The 19848-nt window shown below is 45.6% G+C and overlaps 2 protein-coding genes across 5 annotated transcripts; both read right to left on the reverse strand.

Moving 5' to 3' along the window:
* Positions 1–190: 190 nt before the first annotated feature.
* On the reverse strand, positions 191–8970 carry LOC124296728 (potassium voltage-gated channel protein Shaw-like). 3 transcript variants are annotated; one of them, XM_046747039.1, is made up of 5 exons: positions 8655–8970; positions 7357–7715; positions 5279–5473; positions 2928–3927; positions 191–1459 (listed from the first exon to the last, which is right to left on the reverse strand). In XM_046747039.1, exons 2-5 carry the CDS (start codon positions 7681–7683, stop codon positions 1395–1397), a joined length of 1587 nt encoding a protein of 528 aa, XP_046602995.1. In that variant the 5' UTR covers positions 7684–7715; positions 8655–8970; the 3' UTR covers positions 191–1394. The 3 variants fall into 3 exon arrangements, with proteins under 3 accessions (XP_046602995.1, XP_046602996.1, XP_046602994.1); XM_046747040.1 differs by lacking the exon at positions 8655–8970 and adding an exon at positions 7796–8189; XM_046747038.1 differs by lacking the exon at positions 8655–8970 and having other exon boundaries at positions 2928–3912; positions 7357–7737.
* A 2818-nt stretch (positions 8971–11788) lies between these two features.
* On the reverse strand, positions 11789–18696 carry LOC124296729 (potassium voltage-gated channel protein Shaw-like). 2 transcript variants are annotated; one of them, XM_046747043.1, is made up of 7 exons: positions 17530–18696; positions 15215–15643; positions 14748–15035; positions 13638–13847; positions 13317–13508; positions 12370–12661; positions 11789–12280 (listed from the first exon to the last, which is right to left on the reverse strand). In XM_046747043.1, the coding sequence occupies exons 1-6, from the start codon at positions 17806–17808 to the stop codon at positions 12416–12418; spliced, it is 1644 nt and encodes a 547-aa protein (XP_046602999.1). In that variant the 5' UTR covers positions 17809–18696; the 3' UTR covers positions 11789–12280; positions 12370–12415. The 2 variants fall into 2 exon arrangements, with proteins under 2 accessions (XP_046602999.1, XP_046602997.1); XM_046747041.1 differs by having other exon boundaries at positions 11789–12661.
* Positions 18697–19848: the final 1152 nt, after the last annotated feature.

The following is a 19848-nucleotide window of genomic DNA, read 5'->3' on the forward strand; positions in this document are numbered from 1 at the left end:
ATAAATCGAGCCCGGATTCTATTATACGGTTCGGTATAATTTTGATAAAATTTGATAAAAATTGGAAGTATATTACTATAGAATAGATTTAACGTTATATACTTGACTAAATTCCAATCGGTGCATTTTCTCATTTTGTTTGTTATTTGCTTTTTTTTTGTATGTTACTGTTTGCTTGGTTTTTTTTTTGTCTTTTTTTGATTTCTTTTAATTTTTTGTCATTTTTTTCGACGTTTTTTCTGTGTTACATTTCTTACCCGAATATTCCATTGTTCCCTTTATTCATTGTTCCCTTTATTTAAAATGCACTCGCCAACCAGCAATATTATATATGTATAATTTAACATTTAATCAGTATAAATACAAATATAAAAAAACATCGGACTGTTCGCCTTATAACAATTTCACGATAGGTACTTCTTTCTTCGCATTCTTCTACGTACCATCTCTCTTTCTCTCTCTCTCTCTCTTTCTTTCTTTCTCTTTCTCCCTCTAGCTTTACGTGCACGCCTTAATTGTCGCGCAGAGCTATATGTATAATATGTGTGTTTATGTACAGCAACGGCCTATCTCTCTTCCGGTCATAACTCGACTCAAAACAATCAACGGAATTCCCGTTCTTCCATGGTGCAGGTTGCAGGTTTCAAGGATTATATTAAGTCGTAATGAAAAATGCTAATTGCAGCGGGACAGGGGCGGATACAAGAAGTGGTCTGGGGGGGGGGGGGCATTTGAATTGGTCCCGGCGGCATCAGGGTGCGCAAAGTGATATAGCCGCGACTGCGTTGCGGAAATCGTTGCGTATATTTTTCTTGGAATTTCTTGTTATGCATTTACGCTCCTTCGGCGTTTACCTTCCGGCAAAAGGTTTTGAAAACGGCGCTCTGACGAGTTTTCGAACGCAGCCGCGTGAAAGGCGTTAAAAAGGGTCGATTGCGTGGGGCGAAGAGTGGTCGAGGTCAAGGTGGTGGGGCGGGGGCAGGTGAGGGGCAGAGGGTGCTACACGCTACGTGGTCGTGATTGATTCACTGGTCGATCGACGATTGATATAGATTCCGCATTGACCGATCGAATCTTTCGTTATACACAATTGTAACTATTTTTAAACACGTCGTGGCTGATGGGGACGAAGGAATTTCGTCCTTACCCTGTCCCTCGTATTCTAGCGATTCTCAACGCAGACGCATACGTGTAATACAGGCCATCTTCATTTCTCACTCTTTCTCTCATCTTCACAGACGCACACTCACCCGCACGGAAACACACACACACTCTCGAAATCTCTCTTGCCATCCCTGTTATACCAAATTCTGCGCCCTGTCCAGCCCCCAGTTCTACAAGAAGAGGACTCGCGTTCGAGGTCTCAGCAGCAGATACTCGACTCCTCGTCAACGTTAACCCAAATCTCCGGATGTCTTGGTCCCGTTGGTTCGCAGATTCGAGTTCCTTCGGCCTTCGTCTAGAACCCACGAGAGAAAAGAAAAGAAAACAATCTATAGCAGCCCTTTAACCTTCCCCGCTCACCTTGCACCCTTGAAACACCCTCGTCAACGCCCAACTTTACCCTTTTATCATACGTATCCATGTATGTATATTTTTGCAATTTGCACCTGTATATTTCGACAGTGTTTACGTTTAAACGCCCCGGGAATCTTGTGATTCTGTTGACATTGCTTCGGTACGTGTAACTCTGTACCTATACACATACATCACGTATACCTTGACCGTTGCCGCATGAGGATAGAGTATCCAACATGCCATAATTCCGCGTGTTACCCAGGTATACCTATATGCACACTGTAGTGTGCGGCCTGGCGATGCTCTATTAGTACGATATTAATTAGCCAGTCGCGGGAGATGTCAATAAGTAACGCGGTTATCCCGCAGTGGCTCCGATTACCTGCTTGACCTTCGATTATGAATATTGGAAGTAACTCCGAACACAGGGCTAACGTCGTACATCACTTTGTATAAATTGATTGCAAACTTGCGGACGAAGCGCGTCAAACCCAATTAACAAAATGCCATCTTTCGAAGATGATGCTGTTACCGCGAGCCCCTTAGCTCTGCGACTAATTGGTTGGAAGGTTCTGAAATGTCCATACTCCACGGACTTTCAGTGATGTGGGAATTTAGTTTATTCGAAATTCACAATATCTCGTGGCGTTCGCAGTCAGCTTTGCTTTATGCCTTACCACTGATGATACATTTTTTATAATAATTTTCGAACAGGCCGCACACACGGAAGCATTCATGTGTAGTTTATGAATGAAGGTACACGAGTACGAACTAATTGAGGTACAAAGATTATTCGACTTGGTGAATTGTACTTACTTATGTCTATTTGCCCCAGCTTACAAAACCCAAAAATTGATTGAAGTAGATGGGCAAATTGCATATCATTTGAGTGATTTTATACTTGAATTTTATATCTGCAATTCAGCCGATGACTTCATGTGTAAAGGCCAACGATTTGGTGATGAGTTCTATTTAACAGTAATTTCGTATTTCTCGTTCCCGTCAGGTAGTGAAGTTTGAGGAAAAGTATACAAGTGAATATAGCCCGGAGTGTCTAACGTACGTGTAATAAATCGACTTCAATCTGTAAGATAATTATCTATAGAACACAAACGTTACGCATGTGATCACGCCACGTGTGATTCCCTCTCTGCATATTTAACGTTAATTGTAAGTAGAACAGTTTTTACAGACGAAAAGTCTAACTTAGTTCACTTTCTAGGGTTACAAGCTCTATTGACTAAACGCCACGAATCCGTGCAATAACTTTCATTTGTGCGGTGTAACTATTAAATAGAAGCTGCAGTTCTGTGGCCGGTAGAACACAAAGTGAATTTTGGCTCGCGCAAAGTTCGACAAAAGGTAACGCGAATTCGCACGGAGCACTCACTCCTCCAGCATGCTCTTACCTGCTTTAGTGGCGAACGGGTCCTTTGGATGATTCGTCTTGATAGCGTTCATCCGTCTGTTTTGCACCCCGGGTGGCCCCCCGCCGCCGCAGCCCCCCGGGGGAAGCAGGGCAGCCTGTTGACCACATCCAGGAACACCTCCTCCCGGACCTCCGGTCGGCGGGGCGCCGGGCGCTCTGACCCGCGGCTGCTCGACGGGAAGCACACGGCGTCTCTTTTTCGGGAGCTTTGCACGGGCTTGCGTGTGGCTGTAGTACATTGCGAAATTGCTGACGATGACGGGGACCGGGAGGGCGATCGTTAGCACACCGGCGAGGGCGCAGAGAGCGCCAACGAACATCCCGACGTACGTCTTCGGCACCATGTCTCCGTAACCGACGGTGGTCATGGTGACCAGAGCCCACCACAACCCAAGCGGTATGCTTTTGAAGTCGTTCTTCGGGTTGTACTGAATCCTCTCAGCGTAGTAGACGAGGCTTGCGAATATAACAATGCCGAGAACAAGGAAGAAGACCAGGAGGGTCAGCTCCTTCGCGGACGCCCGGAAGGTTTGGATCAGGATCTTGAGCCCCGAGGAGTGCCTCGTCAATTTGAACAGTCTCATGATTCTGATAATACTGAAAAACTCGAGGATGTCCGCGTTCTCCAGATGCGCGGCGAACTTCTGGAGGGCGAGGTCTATGTAGAAGCTCAGAGTTGCTATCATGTCGATTAGGTTCACCGAACTTTTTATGAACTCGCATCTGTTGGGGCTCGCCACAATGCGTATCACGAACTCTAGGGTGAACCACGCGTTGCATACGCACTCGATGTAGAAAAACGCGTCGTGGGCATTCGTTTGCGTCTTTTCCAACGCCCAGGACGTCTTGTTCCCGATGTACACCGTATTGTTTACTATCACTGGCACCCGCATGTCCGGGTGAGTTTTCAGGCAGAACGACAGTATCGACACGCATATGAAGAATACGGAAATCACACCGATGATCTGCAACACGGGAGACTAAATTGTATTTCCTCATGTATCTTCAGAGTTGAGTGCCTACTCTGCTCAATGGGGTGAAAACTTTTAACACCATCAGCTATTGTCCTTGAGTGGATCGGGCGGAATTGTCGAGACCAAGCTGAAGCTGAACATCTGAGAGTGCGCGCCTGTCGCCAGTTAGATTCTCTAGGGAGACAAGGTTATTTGATTCGCAATGAACGACCCCTCAAGGGCGGTGAGCCGTGAGATGCCGCCGACTCAAAGACGACAAATGCATATCTATTTGCGGATGGTTGTTATTCAAATCACGCGAGAATATCATGGAAATGGGAGGCTTGTGGAGCAGAGCTCGATTTTCACTGAACCGGGACTTGAATATGTTTGACTCCTCAATTTACAAACAATGTATTCATTTAACAATATGCTGCGTCGGCTTATTGAAAAAATTATTGCAAGAAATGCCCGTTAAAAACTCGTTACATCACACAGAGAGAAACGTTAAACAAGTCAGAAGCGAGAAGAAAGAAACTGTAATTTTATACTAGGTTAGACAAATATTATAAATAAAGACTGAGTTACTAACATCGGTATCACTTTTTTATTGATAAGTCTCGTTCCCCTTAACCACAAGCTACTTGAAAATTGCCTTACGACAGTTCTAAGATGTAAGATTATAATTCACCTGATGCTTCTAATTCTGCGATCCTTCTTTGGTTCACCTTTTTTCACGTATCTTTATCACGTCTGTTCACCAATTTGCAAAATAGTTACTAGTTCTTTACCTTTTACTAAAAAACCAGACCACGATGAGGATCCGAAAATTTCAACCCATGCGTACAATTCTCGTATCATTTGTCTGCAATCATCTTCAAGATGTTTCACTAACGCTGTTTCAAACGGTTTACATTCGTTTACGAATTGAGTTGAAAGCTACGAACGTGCCATCCGAAGACGAAAACGAACGTAGCTGCCAAAATTTTACGTTATGTCAGTGACAAATACGTTCAAAGGCACCAAATATTAATCTCACAGTAGTCTTTCTTAGCTAATTGCACCTGCGATTTACATGCAGCCTATAGTTCCAAGAGATCAAAAACGATCGATTGTATGGATAGGTATAAATTGTAACGAACGAAAGAACAACGAAAAATTTTCACCGTCAAGTAGCTGCTGCAAAGGGTTACTTTGGGAAATGCGTAATTACGTATTGTATGTAATTACTGGGTTGACGACAGCTAATATCGGGACATTATGTGTAATTGGACCAGCAAACTATGTTAATTTCAAGAGCTTTCAGAGTATATTGACAAAGTTCCGTTTAGCGAGACCGGCATCTTCGCATCAATACAACTCAGCCCAACCTACCTACCTTCGCAGCGTTTGAGGAGTAGGGCTCGTCAAAGAGGGACCACATCTTCGGTTTGAGCCTCTGCCACCATGAAAGTGTTCCCTCGTAGTAGTCTTCCTCGAAGCCAAACTTCCTTGCGAGTTCTTCGTCGCTCGGTTTATCTGTGTCAAGGTCCAATCGGTCCAGGACGGCTAGTGTCTCCTGAGTATCCCGATGCTAAAATCGGAAAGAGCTGTTCAAAGAAAGCTATTAAACAATCTCAAGGGGATGGCAAAAGATGCAAATAACTTTCTTTTGCCATTTTTATACCTGTTATACAATGCAGATTGGGTGTCCGCGGGCTTTCTTACGTCTACAAAGTAAACTTTATTTTATACGTACACCATCGTCCGCACTAAGCGTGAAAGCAGTTTCTTTTGCTCCATTTGAGCTGACGTTACCGGTAAACCGAAGATCATGAATCACTGCATTATCGGGAAAAGTACTTGGAGCATACCTGCGCTAACGTCTTTGCGAATTTCTCGAACAATGTAATCGCTGTTTTTATGCTCCTGGCATAGTAAGGTGGCAATTCCCTTGTTACGAATATGCTCTTTAAAGATAGTCCTGATCTAACATTCGTTCTGATTTATGGCCTGGTTATGCATCGTATCGTACCCCTACATCTCTCGTCTCGAGAGAAAAAAGTGTTATACCGAGTCGGATGGGTTGTAAATAGACCGTCTCACGCGGCTAAAATTTTTTTAACAATAAGAACCGCTTTGCGTGCAGTACAGAATAACTTTCTGGTCCCTGATCTATTTTCTTTCTAGCGCGGTCAATCGATACCTGGGACGGTACAATGTTGCGGAGTCCGCCGCTGGCGTTGAAATATACTACAGGTGTATGTATGTACATCACCTGTGCACGTTAGCCGAGAGTTAGATCAAGCTCAGTTTGAGGAAAACCGTTAAATACGCCAGAGAGTAGCTGTGTAACGGTTAAATACCGCCGTGAAACGCAACAAGACCATGATTGCGGAATTTACGGGTCTCGCTCAAGTATGTACGATGCAAAAATCTGGACGATCTGCAAGTCCTCTAGACAAGATAAAGTTTTCACCAAAACAGAATTAACTGACGTTTTGGTTCGCCACGTCAGCTGTTATGGGATCCAAGTTCCAGGAAAGTTTCCGAAACCAATAGTAAGATAATCGAGCATGCTTAAGTCCGTATCAGAATGTAAACTCGCAGAACGCCGACTGTAATTGAAACTATTTATGCTGCTAGCAATAAATATTGCAGAAATGTAGTTTCGATTCTCAGACATAAGATTGTACCTCTTCACTCTTTTTTTATTCGACTCACTTAATCGACGTCTGTATAAAATCCGTCTAACATTAGCATATTTGAAACATGGCTTCGGTCTACGAGTTAATCCGAATAGCATCTTACTCTGTTGAAACCATAATAACGTCAATTAATGAGTAAACTTTCATCGACAATAGCAGACGCGGTTCACTAATGATCAAACAATGAAATTTGCATCGAAAACGCTGGAGGGTCGTAAAAAGTTTTTGAAAAGTTCTCTTTAAAGCTGTCGCTTGCAGTAATGGTGAAGGTGTTGAAATTTCCGCGAGAGTTATCTGGCGTGGAAGAGCGGCAAGGGTCAAGTTTGACATCGACGCTTCCCAGAATAGAGTGGTGTGGGTTTTAGACGGTCGCGAAATCACAGAAGGAACATTTAATTGTCCTTACGGGTTCGTGGATTTAGGGTTTCAGGGAGCGTCGACTCGAAGTATAACGATTGAGTCGGTGAGTGCAAAATCAAACCTATCTACCCTAAGCAAACAAGTGAACACCGAAATAACGGGCCGGTCGATTCTCGAAAGCTCTGTCGTGCGGAATTTGATATATATTTTTTTTTTTTTAATCTTTCTTCCGTTCTTCGCTAAGAGTTAATGAAAAATTCATCGCTGTTGAAATTGGTGGGCAATCTTTTGACGTTCATTTGCACAACGAAGTCAAATCGAGTCATGCAAATGCCTCTTGATGTGTAATTGCGACGAAGGATAACGAGGAGGAAGACGGATCTCCGAAAGAGGCCCGCGTAGATTATACCTGCGTGTACGTCATCCAACAGCAGGGCTCAACCTGGTTCGAATCGAGGCCCCAGAACTCGAGTTCCTCCTCGAAGAGGGGCCCGCACACATCGGTCGGATAGTGCAGCTTCCCGGTCCGGTAATAGTTGAGGACCTGGGCGAAGACACCGGGATGTCGATCGAAGAAGTACTCGTTCAGGATGGGGTCGTAGTTAGCCAGTGCCTCGGTCAACCGGGAGAGTCGGGTTGCTGGGATCTTCTTAAGGGTCGCCTTGTACGTCTCGTGGCGGATACCCCCCACATTGAGAACCACGCGGTTCTCCGCGTCCATGTTGATCAGGTTCATACTGATCACGGCTCTGGTAGCGCCGATCCCACCTGCAACAACCAATCCGCATCTCTATACTCACGTATTTCATCAGTCATATATCACACTGACGAGCGTATAACATGCATACCTAATTATAACACACGAGTCTAGCCACCCTTTGTCTATAAATTGTTCCCCACACCGTGGCTCGGGCTCTTCTTCGAACAGGTCACGCGGAAATACCCGCTGAATAATTTTCATACCGAGCGAAGTCCGCGCCTCCCGTTGATTGGGATTGAAATCTGATTTAAATCGAGGGATGCGGCGAGGCGGGACTCGTCAATCGAACTGAATACAGATAAAAGGATTATAAAACTCGGTCCGAGATGTCACGCTCCTCCTCTTTTTGCTCCGTCTTCGATCGCTTTTCCCGATTCTGTTTCTAAGCCTGCAGCAGACTTAACCGAACGATTTCACGCTAACGGGCACACCTGAAAACATAATTGAGGGTTGCGTGCGCGTGTCATCTCAGACAAAAACGGCCATGCAGAGAGTTTGGAAGCTGGGTGGGAGAGATGTCGCGGCCTTCGACGTCGCGTCTGCAGGTCGGACGCCTTAACGGACGGTCAATTCTCGTGGAAGGCTCACCACGTTCCCGCGGTGCGCGGTGTGACCCCCGTTCCAGGGCGAGCGCGCCTGACAGCGAGCGATCGAAACCTCCTCCTTCACCCGTGACGTCACACTCTCGCCGTGCCGAGGCAGCGCGCGCGGAATCGATATCGTGCGTGCACGCACGCGAGCCAACCGATAACCCTAATCTGCCTTGGTCACCCTAATCACCCTGCACGTAGCGCACGACTCGGTACTACCGGGCGAAAGCGCGATTCGAGTTCCATCTACGCAGGGACGAAATGGCGGGCAAATATACCCGGTACGAGGCTGAAAAGGGCACGGTGAAATCCGGAAGGTTGCCGCAGCGATTCGCCTCGGCACCTTTCTCTACGCACCCTTAGCTCTTTCATGACCAGCATATCCTCCGCGACATCTCAGCGGCTCCGTCCTCTTCTCATGACAAGCACCTGGCGCCGGCACGGCACCGGTGCGGCACCGGCACGGCAGCTAGCCTCGTTTTTCCCCAACGTAGGGATTCCGTCGGCGAATTTATTCCGCGATTCACTTCACTGAACGGACGCGGATTCCCAAAGCCTTCCGCTCTTCAACAACTCGTCGTGTGCCGAAATATTAACTCCGCGGCTCACCGCTGGTTACTCGGCAACGACAACGACGCGCGGTTCATAGTCGGTCTAGTCCCAAACGGCCTCCGGTCGAGCGCAGACTAAACTGACCCCGACGGTGAGCGACGGCGCCGCGGGGTCCCGGGGGACGAAGGAGGGCGTCTCGACGCGCAAACTCGACGTCGACGTCGTGGTCCGACGTCGCCGTCGCCGTTGCCGCTCACTCCACCGCCACTTCCGTCGACGACCGCATCGCTGACCCACTGCCCCCTCGACTTCCCACCCTTCCGCCCCATGGTGTTACACACCCTGCACCGCGTCGCGTTTTATGTACACGAGGGGCTGTGTGCCTGCCATAAATGGCGTACCCTCTATAGGTCGCGCCTACGCCACCCCCGCACGCTATGAAAACAGCAATATCTGTAACCAAAGCCAGCCGGCCCGAGTGTGCTCTTCTCTGACATGGCGCATAGTTATAATATGTAGAAACGTGTGGGAGCTGGCCGCACGCAGTGTTGGCGGGACTGCGGAATACGTTAAATTTCGCTGAGGGAGATTTTCATTTCGAGTATTAGGTACCCCGAGTCACCCGCGCCCTAGCCTCGATGTAATCAATCAACCGGCACGATGCATACGATCAAAAATACGTCGATAGCCTACCTATCCGATACGCATCAAGTGGGCAGGCTTTCAACGCGGAGATAAATGACTCGTAACCGTAAGGGGTAGGCAAACGGCCGAGATAACGATGTGCTTCACGAGTCTATACGTCCATGGTTGGGAAAGTTGACGAAATTATAAGATCAGAGGTCAGTTTTTACTTCCTTCGATTCGTTCTTGGCCACTCGCCCTTCGCTCGCTGTTCTTACCGTTCACCCTCTGACCCTTGTGCCGTAGGATCGTAGGGGATAACCCGTTTTATCTGACGTTTTACAACCCTTCCGATGGACATTTTTCCAACATTACAGGTTTCGACACGGAACAAGACTCGTCACAGCTTTCCGTATAGATGGTTTTATCCTCGATAAGTATAGGTGACTCGTACATGTGCGGTTGCAGCGGTATATCGACTACCGAGTGTCCTCGCTAAATATTACAGCGGCACCTGATTTTGTTCACTGGGTAATAAAATATGAATATGTGGAGCTCGCCGCTTATAGCTCCGGCGTTTTATGAATTTCTGCACATTAGCGTTGCGCGAGGGCGAAAATTAGTTCGGAGCTCGTAACCTGCACCGGGGGCGAAAATTACATCCTCCGTTACGCTGAAAGAAAGAAAGCAGCTCGGCGAGAAGGGAGCTGGTGAAGAAACGAAGCAGGCAGCAGGAGCCCGATTGCCGGGTGAAACTGAGGCCGGTCGACGCCGAGTGAAGCCGATGAATATACGTGATCAACCTGGCGACGTGTCGGCACGCGGCGTCGTCGGGCCATCAGGGAATAGTCGGGGAACTCGCAGGAAACTCGCATCTCGACGCGGATTCCCCGAGTCTCTGCGATGACTTCCTCTCAGGATTTCCCTTTGCCCGACGCGAAGTCAGCTACGAAGAAGCCACGCGCCCCGGTGACGTCAGGTAAATTTCAAAGAAAATACGCGAGGGTGAGGTGGCTCACGGTATCCTGGTGGGGACAGTTGCCTCGAGCAAATGTTCCGCCGGTCGATAGGACGCTTGCGCCCTTCGCACGCGAGGAAACTCTGCCTATGTGCCGCAGCTTTTAACCGTCTATACCTATAACCGTATACCGTAGACTAGCTGCTGCAACATAAAAGTGTCGGTATAGGCTGAGATCCCGCCCGTGAGTGGGCGCGGAGCACCGCACTGTAGATTATTGCCGAACCGAAATGTTATTCAAGCTCGATTTTATCATACTAATCCAGAACGACAAGTTCGTTCCTCGAGATTTCGACTCCGAAATAGCTTGATCTTATTAACAATTATCGTCACTTTATTCCAGTACTTATATACCGGATGTACGCTGACTGAAATTATTATTATTATTGATTTTCCGACAATGTTATCGGCTTCCTTAAACGTGGTGGGTGTAATTACCGCTTTGCCGAGTGACACGGCCGCGCCAGAAGCGACAGAGCATTAATCAGTAATGAGGTCATTAATCACCCCCGCGCATAAGATGTTATTATTTACCGTCTGATTCTGGCACGGAGATAATATGCGCGCTCGGTGTACCTACCTGTGCGAGAGTGAAAAAGGCTCTGTTTAATAAACTACAATCTTCATTCAGGTGCAGTGACCTGGACAACCGGCTGCAAGCTACGTATTAAAAATTGATATACCTATAGGCGACACCGGTTTCCTCAGCACAGTTCGGTAAACACCATCAGGCAGGATTGCAACATTTTTCATTCAAGAGTTCGGCAGTGGAACAGAATTTGTTGTGCTTAATTAATATTTTGATAAAGGTGCATATGTACTCCGGAGTCGCATTTGTTTTTAGGACCGTACGTACTGCAGTCGAATTCCTTCGGTTTTTCGGTTTATTTCTAGTCCAGTAAAATATTTCTTTTTTAATATTTCGCGCTCGAAGTCTTTCGGAAAAGAATGCGATCTTACAGAGCGACGGAATTTTTTCCGAACAATAAAACACTACCATAATACATTAACTGAATTAGTTTTTCTGCAGGTTACACAAAACATTGAACTTTATATTTCCCCCAAAACCCGTTCTGATTTTGGAATTTAAATTTTACGTAAGAACGGTACGTGGGACTACGCCAACAGTCAACTCGCTCCAAAGCGGATGTTTAACAAACGCTTTTGAAACCTAGTCGTTCGCGGTTCTAGAAACGAAGAGGAAGCATAACAAGAGGCGTAAATATAGAGCTACGGGGAATCGGGATAGTTATGTGTATAAGTTGAAATTGGTAGGCGAAACATGTATGCGATGGAAATTCGTCGTAATAATTACCTTTGGTAGCGAGTTTATGACTACACAGCAGCCAGAAGCGAAGGGAATCGAGTTACAGCCACATGATTGCGTATCAATTGACGAAACAGCCCATTTACGTGGCTTTCAGTCGCGACGTTTTCACCAGTCTCGATGGTCGGTGAAATGATACTGGCAGATTATACGCACGTGACCAGAGTTCTGACGTCTCTGCAGCTTTTACGTTCAATCCTGTGGCACCGAGTTGGTCCGCGATGTTTTTTTTACCATTCAAACTCTGGCACGGTAGTCAGGGAAGTTGAATTACATCAAGACATTCATTTATACATTAAACGATAACACGAACTGTTTGGGATTACTTGTCAATTTTTCATCACCGTACATCCTTGACTTTCAAACCACGTGTGTTACTTCTCTGGGCTCTCATCTCTCCTGTTTATAGTACAAGTCATCCGTAACTTCAGGCATACATGTCTACTCATTCAATGAAAATAACTGAAAGAAAAACTAAACCTTGATGAAAATTCATCTGAATCCTGAAACGCGAACGGCACGTTTCGCACAAGCAAATCTGTCTTACTAACATTTCTCTTGTGTGCTAATGAATCAAAATCGCCGTCATCTAGCTGGTTACAATGATAAAGTAGGGTCGCATGCATCCGAACGAATTGCGGATGAATGGGAGGCTGATTTTTGAGGTTCAATGTCAGATGTTTCTACAGTCTCTACAGTCTTCCCCTTTTCTAGATTCAACTCTTCGGGTGAACAGTCCTTGGAATTGTTGTTCGTGATCTGGATCGCTGTGAATTCCTTCTGCTCAGACGGCATCGTCGTAGCTCTTGGCCGAATCTCTGCTAGATTCGCCAAAATCTGTGGCTGAAAATTCCAAAAGCACAACTGAATGATTTTCCATAATTTGATAATTACACGAAAAATAATTTATAATATTTCGCAATAGAATCTCTTGTAAAATTACGAAAGTCATTATTCGCACACGATCGAATGGAATAGCCATCGAAACTGTGTCGAGACGAGAATGAACGAATTCTTCTAGAGGTTTCTATTATCCTCTTAGACTAACCCTCCGTCTGTTACCTCTTCATTGTGTGAGCACTAGAGTTCTAATCTTTTTCACATATGAAAAATTTATTGCGAAAATTCAGCGAGGGTCGCAAGATGTTAGAGGGTGTTCAAGGCAGCGGTAAGGGCAAATTAATGCGACGTTGTCGAGCGGCGCTGATCGCTATATAGTCGTCAACGTTTTATATAGCTTATTCCCTCGCCCCTTGTGCGTATTCGTCGTTAAACAATTTCATCGCTGTATGCGCAGTGACCCGTTTTATGACCGAGTCAATTTCACTCCAGGAGACGTCTGCTGCCGTTAATCGTACTTCCATCGTCGGTCATGTTGCGATCCACACTTATCGTAACGGCTACTACGTTGGCCGAGTAATTTTGACACCAATTTCAATCTTGCATCACGGCGACAGAGTAACGAGCTGATAAACCAATGTGTATAAAAACAATTTACCTGCAGTTGCAGGAAAGTATCGATCCCGATGGTGGCCGGTCGAGGCATTAGGGGAGCCGTGAACCTCGGCAATGTGTTCACGAAGTCTTGATTTTGAATGGTGGTATTTTGATGAGGCTTGTGATGTCTGTTTCTGCGCGGTGCTTCTGCTGGCAAAACTCTTCGTCTTTGCTTCGGTAATTTGCTGCGAGCCTAAGGAGGAAGCATGAGCATTTTCGGCATAAAAATAAAAGTAACTTTCAAACTGCATGCAATTTCATACGAAACGATAGTTAGATATATCGTGATTATGGCATAGAGTGCAGTGCCACCGAAGCTCACCTGCGTGTGGGAATAGAACATCGAGAAGTTGCTGACGATTACCGGTACTGGTAAAGCAATGGTTAATACTCCAGCCAAGGCGCAAAGAGCGCCGACAAATTTTCCAGGAAATGTTTTGGGCGCCATGTCACCGTAACCAACCGTGGTCATCGTTACCAAAGCCCACCAGAGACCCTCGGGAATGCTTTCAAAGTTGTTTCCTGGATTATGCTGGAAAATGAGGCACGAGAGTTCGACTTTGATCTGGGTGATACTCGGTAATAGATCGAGAAAGGGCTTATCTCGAAGTCAATAGAAATGTTTGAATTTGGGTTCGATTCAGCCGCCAGGCGTTTTGGGAACCCAAACACAGTTGAGGGGTAACGCGCTGTCAGGTTCAGAAAGCACAGAGTATCGCGTGCGTTCATTTCGAAATTTCGGAGGAATCGCAGAGATTTGTGACTTTCAGATTCAAGCACGAAGTGACGCAATGCGGTGTTTACGGACTGTTGAACACCGTTGTCGGAGACGCATGGCTTGGGGTACGCGGTGAAACGGTTCTCTATACTCGTAGGGGAGTCGCAACTTTCCGACTATTCAGGGCGTATCAACTCCACGAGTAAAACGTGCGGATCACACGCGGAATGTAGAGGTAGTTGAATGAAGAGAATAACGCGGTAGACTGGAAGTGGAAACTAGTACAAGTAGACTCCGAGGAATTACTCTCAGTTAAAGTAGAAGAAGATACGCAGAGAAGTACGTGGCGAAAGAAAAGCTCCATTTCACGATAAAAGTTTCATGCGACAAACTCTGGTTGCAGGTTACGGAGCAGCTTAAAATTCGGGGATTTCTTCGAGCGTCGGTACGGAGACTACAGTTTTTGGTAAACAAAGGAATTCCTCACATTTCGCGGCACTGAGAAAGTGCTTCGAGGTCAAGCTAAAAATGCGGTTGTTTATCTTGCGGAAATTTTTAAGAGCTTACAAATTTCGCGGATACCTTCACTCATAAAGCTACATTATGTCCGGAAGAGTTATTCTTGTTCTATGTATTTGGTTCGACAACTATGTCGTAATTTTAGTTAGATCTACTAAATTGATATTTCCTTGTCCTCAATTTGGCGATACGTACCTGAAATCGTTCGGCGTAGTAGACCAGGCTGGCAAACAGTACGATGCCTAGCAGCAGAAAAAAGACCAGGAGGACGAGTTCTCTGGCGGACGCCTTGAAGGTGTGAATCAGAATGCGAAGACCTGGGGAGTGCCGAGTGAGCTTGAACAGTCTAAGAACTCGTACGACTGAGAAGGCTTCCAAAAATTGAACTTGATCGATCATAAACTCCGTGTAGAAGCTCAGGGTTGCTGCGAGGTCGATAAGGTTCACCGGCGACATAGCAAACTGTTTCAAGCTTGGACTGACCTGAGAAATAAAGATAAGAATTAACGCCGCTTGTCCGCTGTGATTGTTCCAATACGGACGAACGATCATGTGACATGATTTGAGAAAAGAGTGCGACTCTGATCTTCGATTAGTTTTCGTAAAATGACGCGGAAAAAGAAACATCTGGTCATTTGTAAGGAGACGGCGGTTATACGAACCAGACAACGAAGCACTAGCTCGACCGTGAACCAGCCGTTGCAGGCCAATTCCAGGTAGAAGAAAGCCCAATGGGGTTCTGTCGGGTCACGTTGGTTGTCGGTTCTTGTCGTGTCACGTGATACTCTCATGTTTTCGTGTGTTTTCAAGCAAAACGTGATGATGGAAAGGCAGATGAACAGAATCGACGCACAGGCGATCCCCTTGGCTAGCGGCGAGGAATAGGGCTCGTCGAAGATGGCCCAGATACGAGGACGGAGGCATTGCCACTTGGTTAGTCGCCCGGAGTAGTAAGCTTCCTCGTACCCGAAGAGGCGCGCTACTTCCTCTTCGCTTGGACGGTCCGTGTCGATGTCCAGCTTGTCCAGGATGGCCAGGGTCGCCTGCGTGTCTCTATGGATGCTGTATGTGCTCCAGCAGCACGGTTCTACCTGTGCGACGATCGGTATCGACCCAACAACACGAGATATTACTGTTCTATTAACTTGAACAAGGTGGAATTTGATTGTAAGTAAATCACGACTAGTGGTACAATGATACAACACTGTTTTTGGTGCTATGATAATTGTTGCACTATCATAATATTTATAGTAAAGAAACGTACCATATGACTGGAAATGGTTACCCTTAACAACGCTGAATCAAGTAACCGTCCACTGATTGATAATTACGGATGCCAGCCCCTCGTTAGCTCGAAGGAGTAATCTTACAAGTACCGAAATATTATTAACTCGGTATCATTTCCGCATGAAGTAATTGGCGAAAATTACAGAGTATGGTCGAAAGATATTTGAGTCACAATTATCGACCACATATTGTGGTGTAACAGGAGACTTGAGATATAAGTGAACGCCATTATTTTAATGGATGGACAATTTACGGACGAGAAGAAAGAGAGTGGAATGAAAAGCCGGAAAGTCAATTACGTAAGCATTATGAACAAACGTACTAAGCAGACAATTGCGCGCATATTTTCAATATGAAGACACTGAATCGGCAGCTCTATAGCTAGGGTTATGGAAGTGGCTAGGGATTCCGCTTGTTTTCATATTCAAGGCTATTATGATCGATCTATTTCTGGATTGACGAAGACCATTTCAAGACGATCCAAAGCTGCAGAACCTGCGGGGACTATTCGCGGTTCGAATGACGTATGACGACGCGACAACGAGTAACGGGGTTTTTTTTGGCGAACTGAAGTTCAGTCAGTTGTGGAAAAAGTAGCAGCAACTTTCCTTTTCCCGTTCGTACAGCCAAGGGTAAAGCAGTCGCGGGGTAATTTGCGTAACAAAACAGGATTCTACACGACTCGAGGAAAAGTTTCTACCAACCATCGCCATTACCTATTATGCAACTTTGATACTGGATTAAATAGTACTAGATCAGATTAAATGGGCTTTCTCGTATTTGAGGATTACCTATATTTAACTCAGAACGAAAAGTTATCTGTATCCAGTTAAAGTGCCCCACTACTGCGAAGCGGACAGTTATATGCCAAGGCAACTGGTTTTGAAGGTTCTGCGTTTTGCGTGGCTGAGGTGAAAGATGAAGAGAAAAAGGCGCGGGCCGCGGTAGCATTAACGACTATTACACGATCGTTTAGCGCTTACGGGGCAAAACGGACATGAAACGAAGACCCGTCGAAGGTTGTTAAGCTGTTCACGCTGTTTGACATTAATCAGGCATCTCTCGCAGTCGCCAGGAGCCTCCAGCGTGCAAGTAATCAGAGACTGTGCCTGCACCCTGTGCAACATGCTCGCGGATGAGGTTGGATTCATGCAGTGGTTATATACTGCACCGGAATTTATGTCAGTTTAAAATACATCTGCGTCGATACAACAACTTTTTATGACGGCATTAAAAGCTGAACCAAGGTTTTTAATGGTCCCCACGCTATTGTACGGCCAAAGTTAGCTAGCTTCAATGTAAATGTAAAACGAATGAAAAAAGAAGACAACGTTATAATAATATTTTGTACACCGTGTATATAGTTCGACGATCATCTTATTTCAATAATAAAAAACCTGCTTCTGTTCTTCGCACGCAATAGTGCGGTCGTTTTATTACACCCTGAATTTACACTACCGTGATATACAAAAAGTCACCGTAAACAAACGTTTGTTGCCTTGAGAATTAGACGAACAAAAATGTAACGCTACTATGCATTAACCGTAGATAACCCTGATCGTTTATTGGCGAATTCAATTTTCTTACTTCTCCATCATTTTCTCCGATTACTCGAATTAAAGTAGATCTGATAAACGTTGGAGGATTTAACGCTGCGTGGTATAAATTGAGCCGATTAACGAAGACGAACCTGGTTAGAGTCGAGGCCCCAGAATTCTAATTCCTCCTCGAAAAGGGGACCGCATACATCGGTAGGATAGTGCAGCTTCCCTGTACGATAGTAGTTCAGGACCTGAGCAAAGACGCCTGGGTGTCGGTCGAAGAAGTATTCGTTGAGGATGGGGTCGTAGTTTGCCAGAGCTTCCGTTAGCCGCGACAGCCGGGTCGCCGGGATTTTCTTCAAGGTAGTTTTATAAGTTTCATGACGAATCCCTCCGACGTTGAGCACGACGCGATTCACCGCATCCATTGCGTCAAGTGTTTTCACCAAGCATTCAACGAACAGTCAACGTATTTAAAAAAATTGCTCACAATTCCGACACACCGATAAAACGCGGTGGCACATTTTTATTCGTTACGTTTTACGGTTGGTTAAAAGGTCTGTATTGCCCGGGACAATTTTTTTGTTTTACTTCGTAATTAGTTGACGGGTAGCGTTCATGTCCAGCTGACAATGTACGATTATATCTTGACCGTTGAAAAATCTCTGCAGACTTGTCGGATGGAAAATAATTTTCAAGTAAAAAGGGAATAATATTTAATAAATTTATTCCGTGTTGAACGAGTGAAGAAACGCGATCACGATTCTCGCCCAATACGATCCTATATGGTGTTAATATATCAGCTTCGCGAATCCAGTAGAAATTTGAAGTAACTTTTTTTATTACTCTCGAGGGAAAGTTAGTCGCGATGGGTTGAAAGCATGAATAGGATCAGGTGTCGGCGATTTTTTTTTTCTCCTCTTCTCTCTTCGTCTTCTACTTGAAGTTTCGCAAAACAAGAAGTCGGCTATAAAGTTACGCAATCTCTATGTATGTACAAAGTTCAGGTTCAAGTTTCCGTTCGAGTATTATTATATCTATGCTGCTAAAAGGGCACCGCTGAGGCAACGAATGATTATATCTTTGCTGCAGTGTAAGAAGCGGATATATCTATCGAACAAGCGGTGCTAGAAAATTGATTTAGATTTATCTCTATCCCTTCCCATTTTACTCCAATTCAACCGTAGTCGTCGATGCTGCGAGCGACCCGTCAGCTCGTTCTAAATCACCGCCGAGACACCGACTGTCAAAACCCGACTGAAGATCACTAAAGTGCGGTTATTTTACCGTCTTGCGAACGCATGCTGGATGGGCTGCGTTTGAAAACCGCACTAAACGGTGGCAGATCCGCAAGAGCGTCGATCCCCATCCTCCCCCGCCCCCGGCTTCGCCCTCGCCGCCTTTCAGTTCTATAAATTCGACCATGTTTATTTGGCCAGCTAAAGCAGATGGTGGGCATGCCACTGGTTTACGATTAATAAGTTTTTTCCTCCTCTTGCTCGGTCTGCGCATCTCTCGCTTTCTCGTTCGGCAAGTGTCCTTATCGCGTCTCTCGGCATTCCAATCGCGATATCTCTACGTCATCCCCGGAGCCGATTTCCCGTGTTTCCGGCCTAAGACGAGAATTCGCTAAACTTTCCACGGTGGAAATCAGGCGTGCAAATGTTGCTGCAGCGATTCAATCAAATCTGCACTCTATTTAACCCAAGGTGGAATAACGCCGTTATCACTTGACGAATTAGTGCTCGCGCTCCAGCGGCCGCTTGCCATTGCGCGAATCAATATTGCGCAATTTTCAACTTCTTCAGAGCTCATCACGCTCAGACTTGCAGAGTTTTCTCAGGATCTCCGCATGTTATAATGCTGCGTGGGACGCGCACGTTCGTTGAAACAGTGCTGAACAAATATTTATAAAATGTACCTGAATTGAATAGATCTGTCAACGTGGTTCGCCATCTGCAGAAACAATGGCACAGAATACTTGTTCGTCAACTCGAGGTGGGCGTTGGAGCTTCTACAGGGGTAGATAAACGTGTAAAGTTGACGAATGAATCCGGAGAATGGACGAAATGTTTCTCGCCTATGCGGAAGCTGTGCTCAGAATGTACCTACCTAGGTTGCAGAGTGACTTTAAAAGCGTTTCCCTATTCTGGGCGGTGGTTGTAGCACTTTTGGAATAGTCCGAAGACTTTTTTTCCCAAGATAGAAAGATTTCCAATGCAAGAAACGTCCTGAAAGTAGGTCGGTTGTCGTTTTATAATTCACTATGCAGTAAAGCTTGAAAAAAAATTCGTTATACAATTTTTATAGATCCATTGGAATGGAAAATTTGGTACAGCAATAATATTTAGACGATAGGTCAACACTGGGCATATCGCATTCGTTAGATTCACTCGGGTAAACAATTTTAATACCGTTATAACTTTTTTTCTTTCCTCGAATTTCATTTTTCTTCCATTTGCCTTTTC

This window comes from Neodiprion virginianus, chromosome 1 (genome assembly GCF_021901495.1).
Source record: "Neodiprion virginianus isolate iyNeoVirg1 chromosome 1, iyNeoVirg1.1, whole genome shotgun sequence".
NCBI classification, from domain to species: domain Eukaryota; kingdom Metazoa; phylum Arthropoda; class Insecta; order Hymenoptera; family Diprionidae; genus Neodiprion; species Neodiprion virginianus.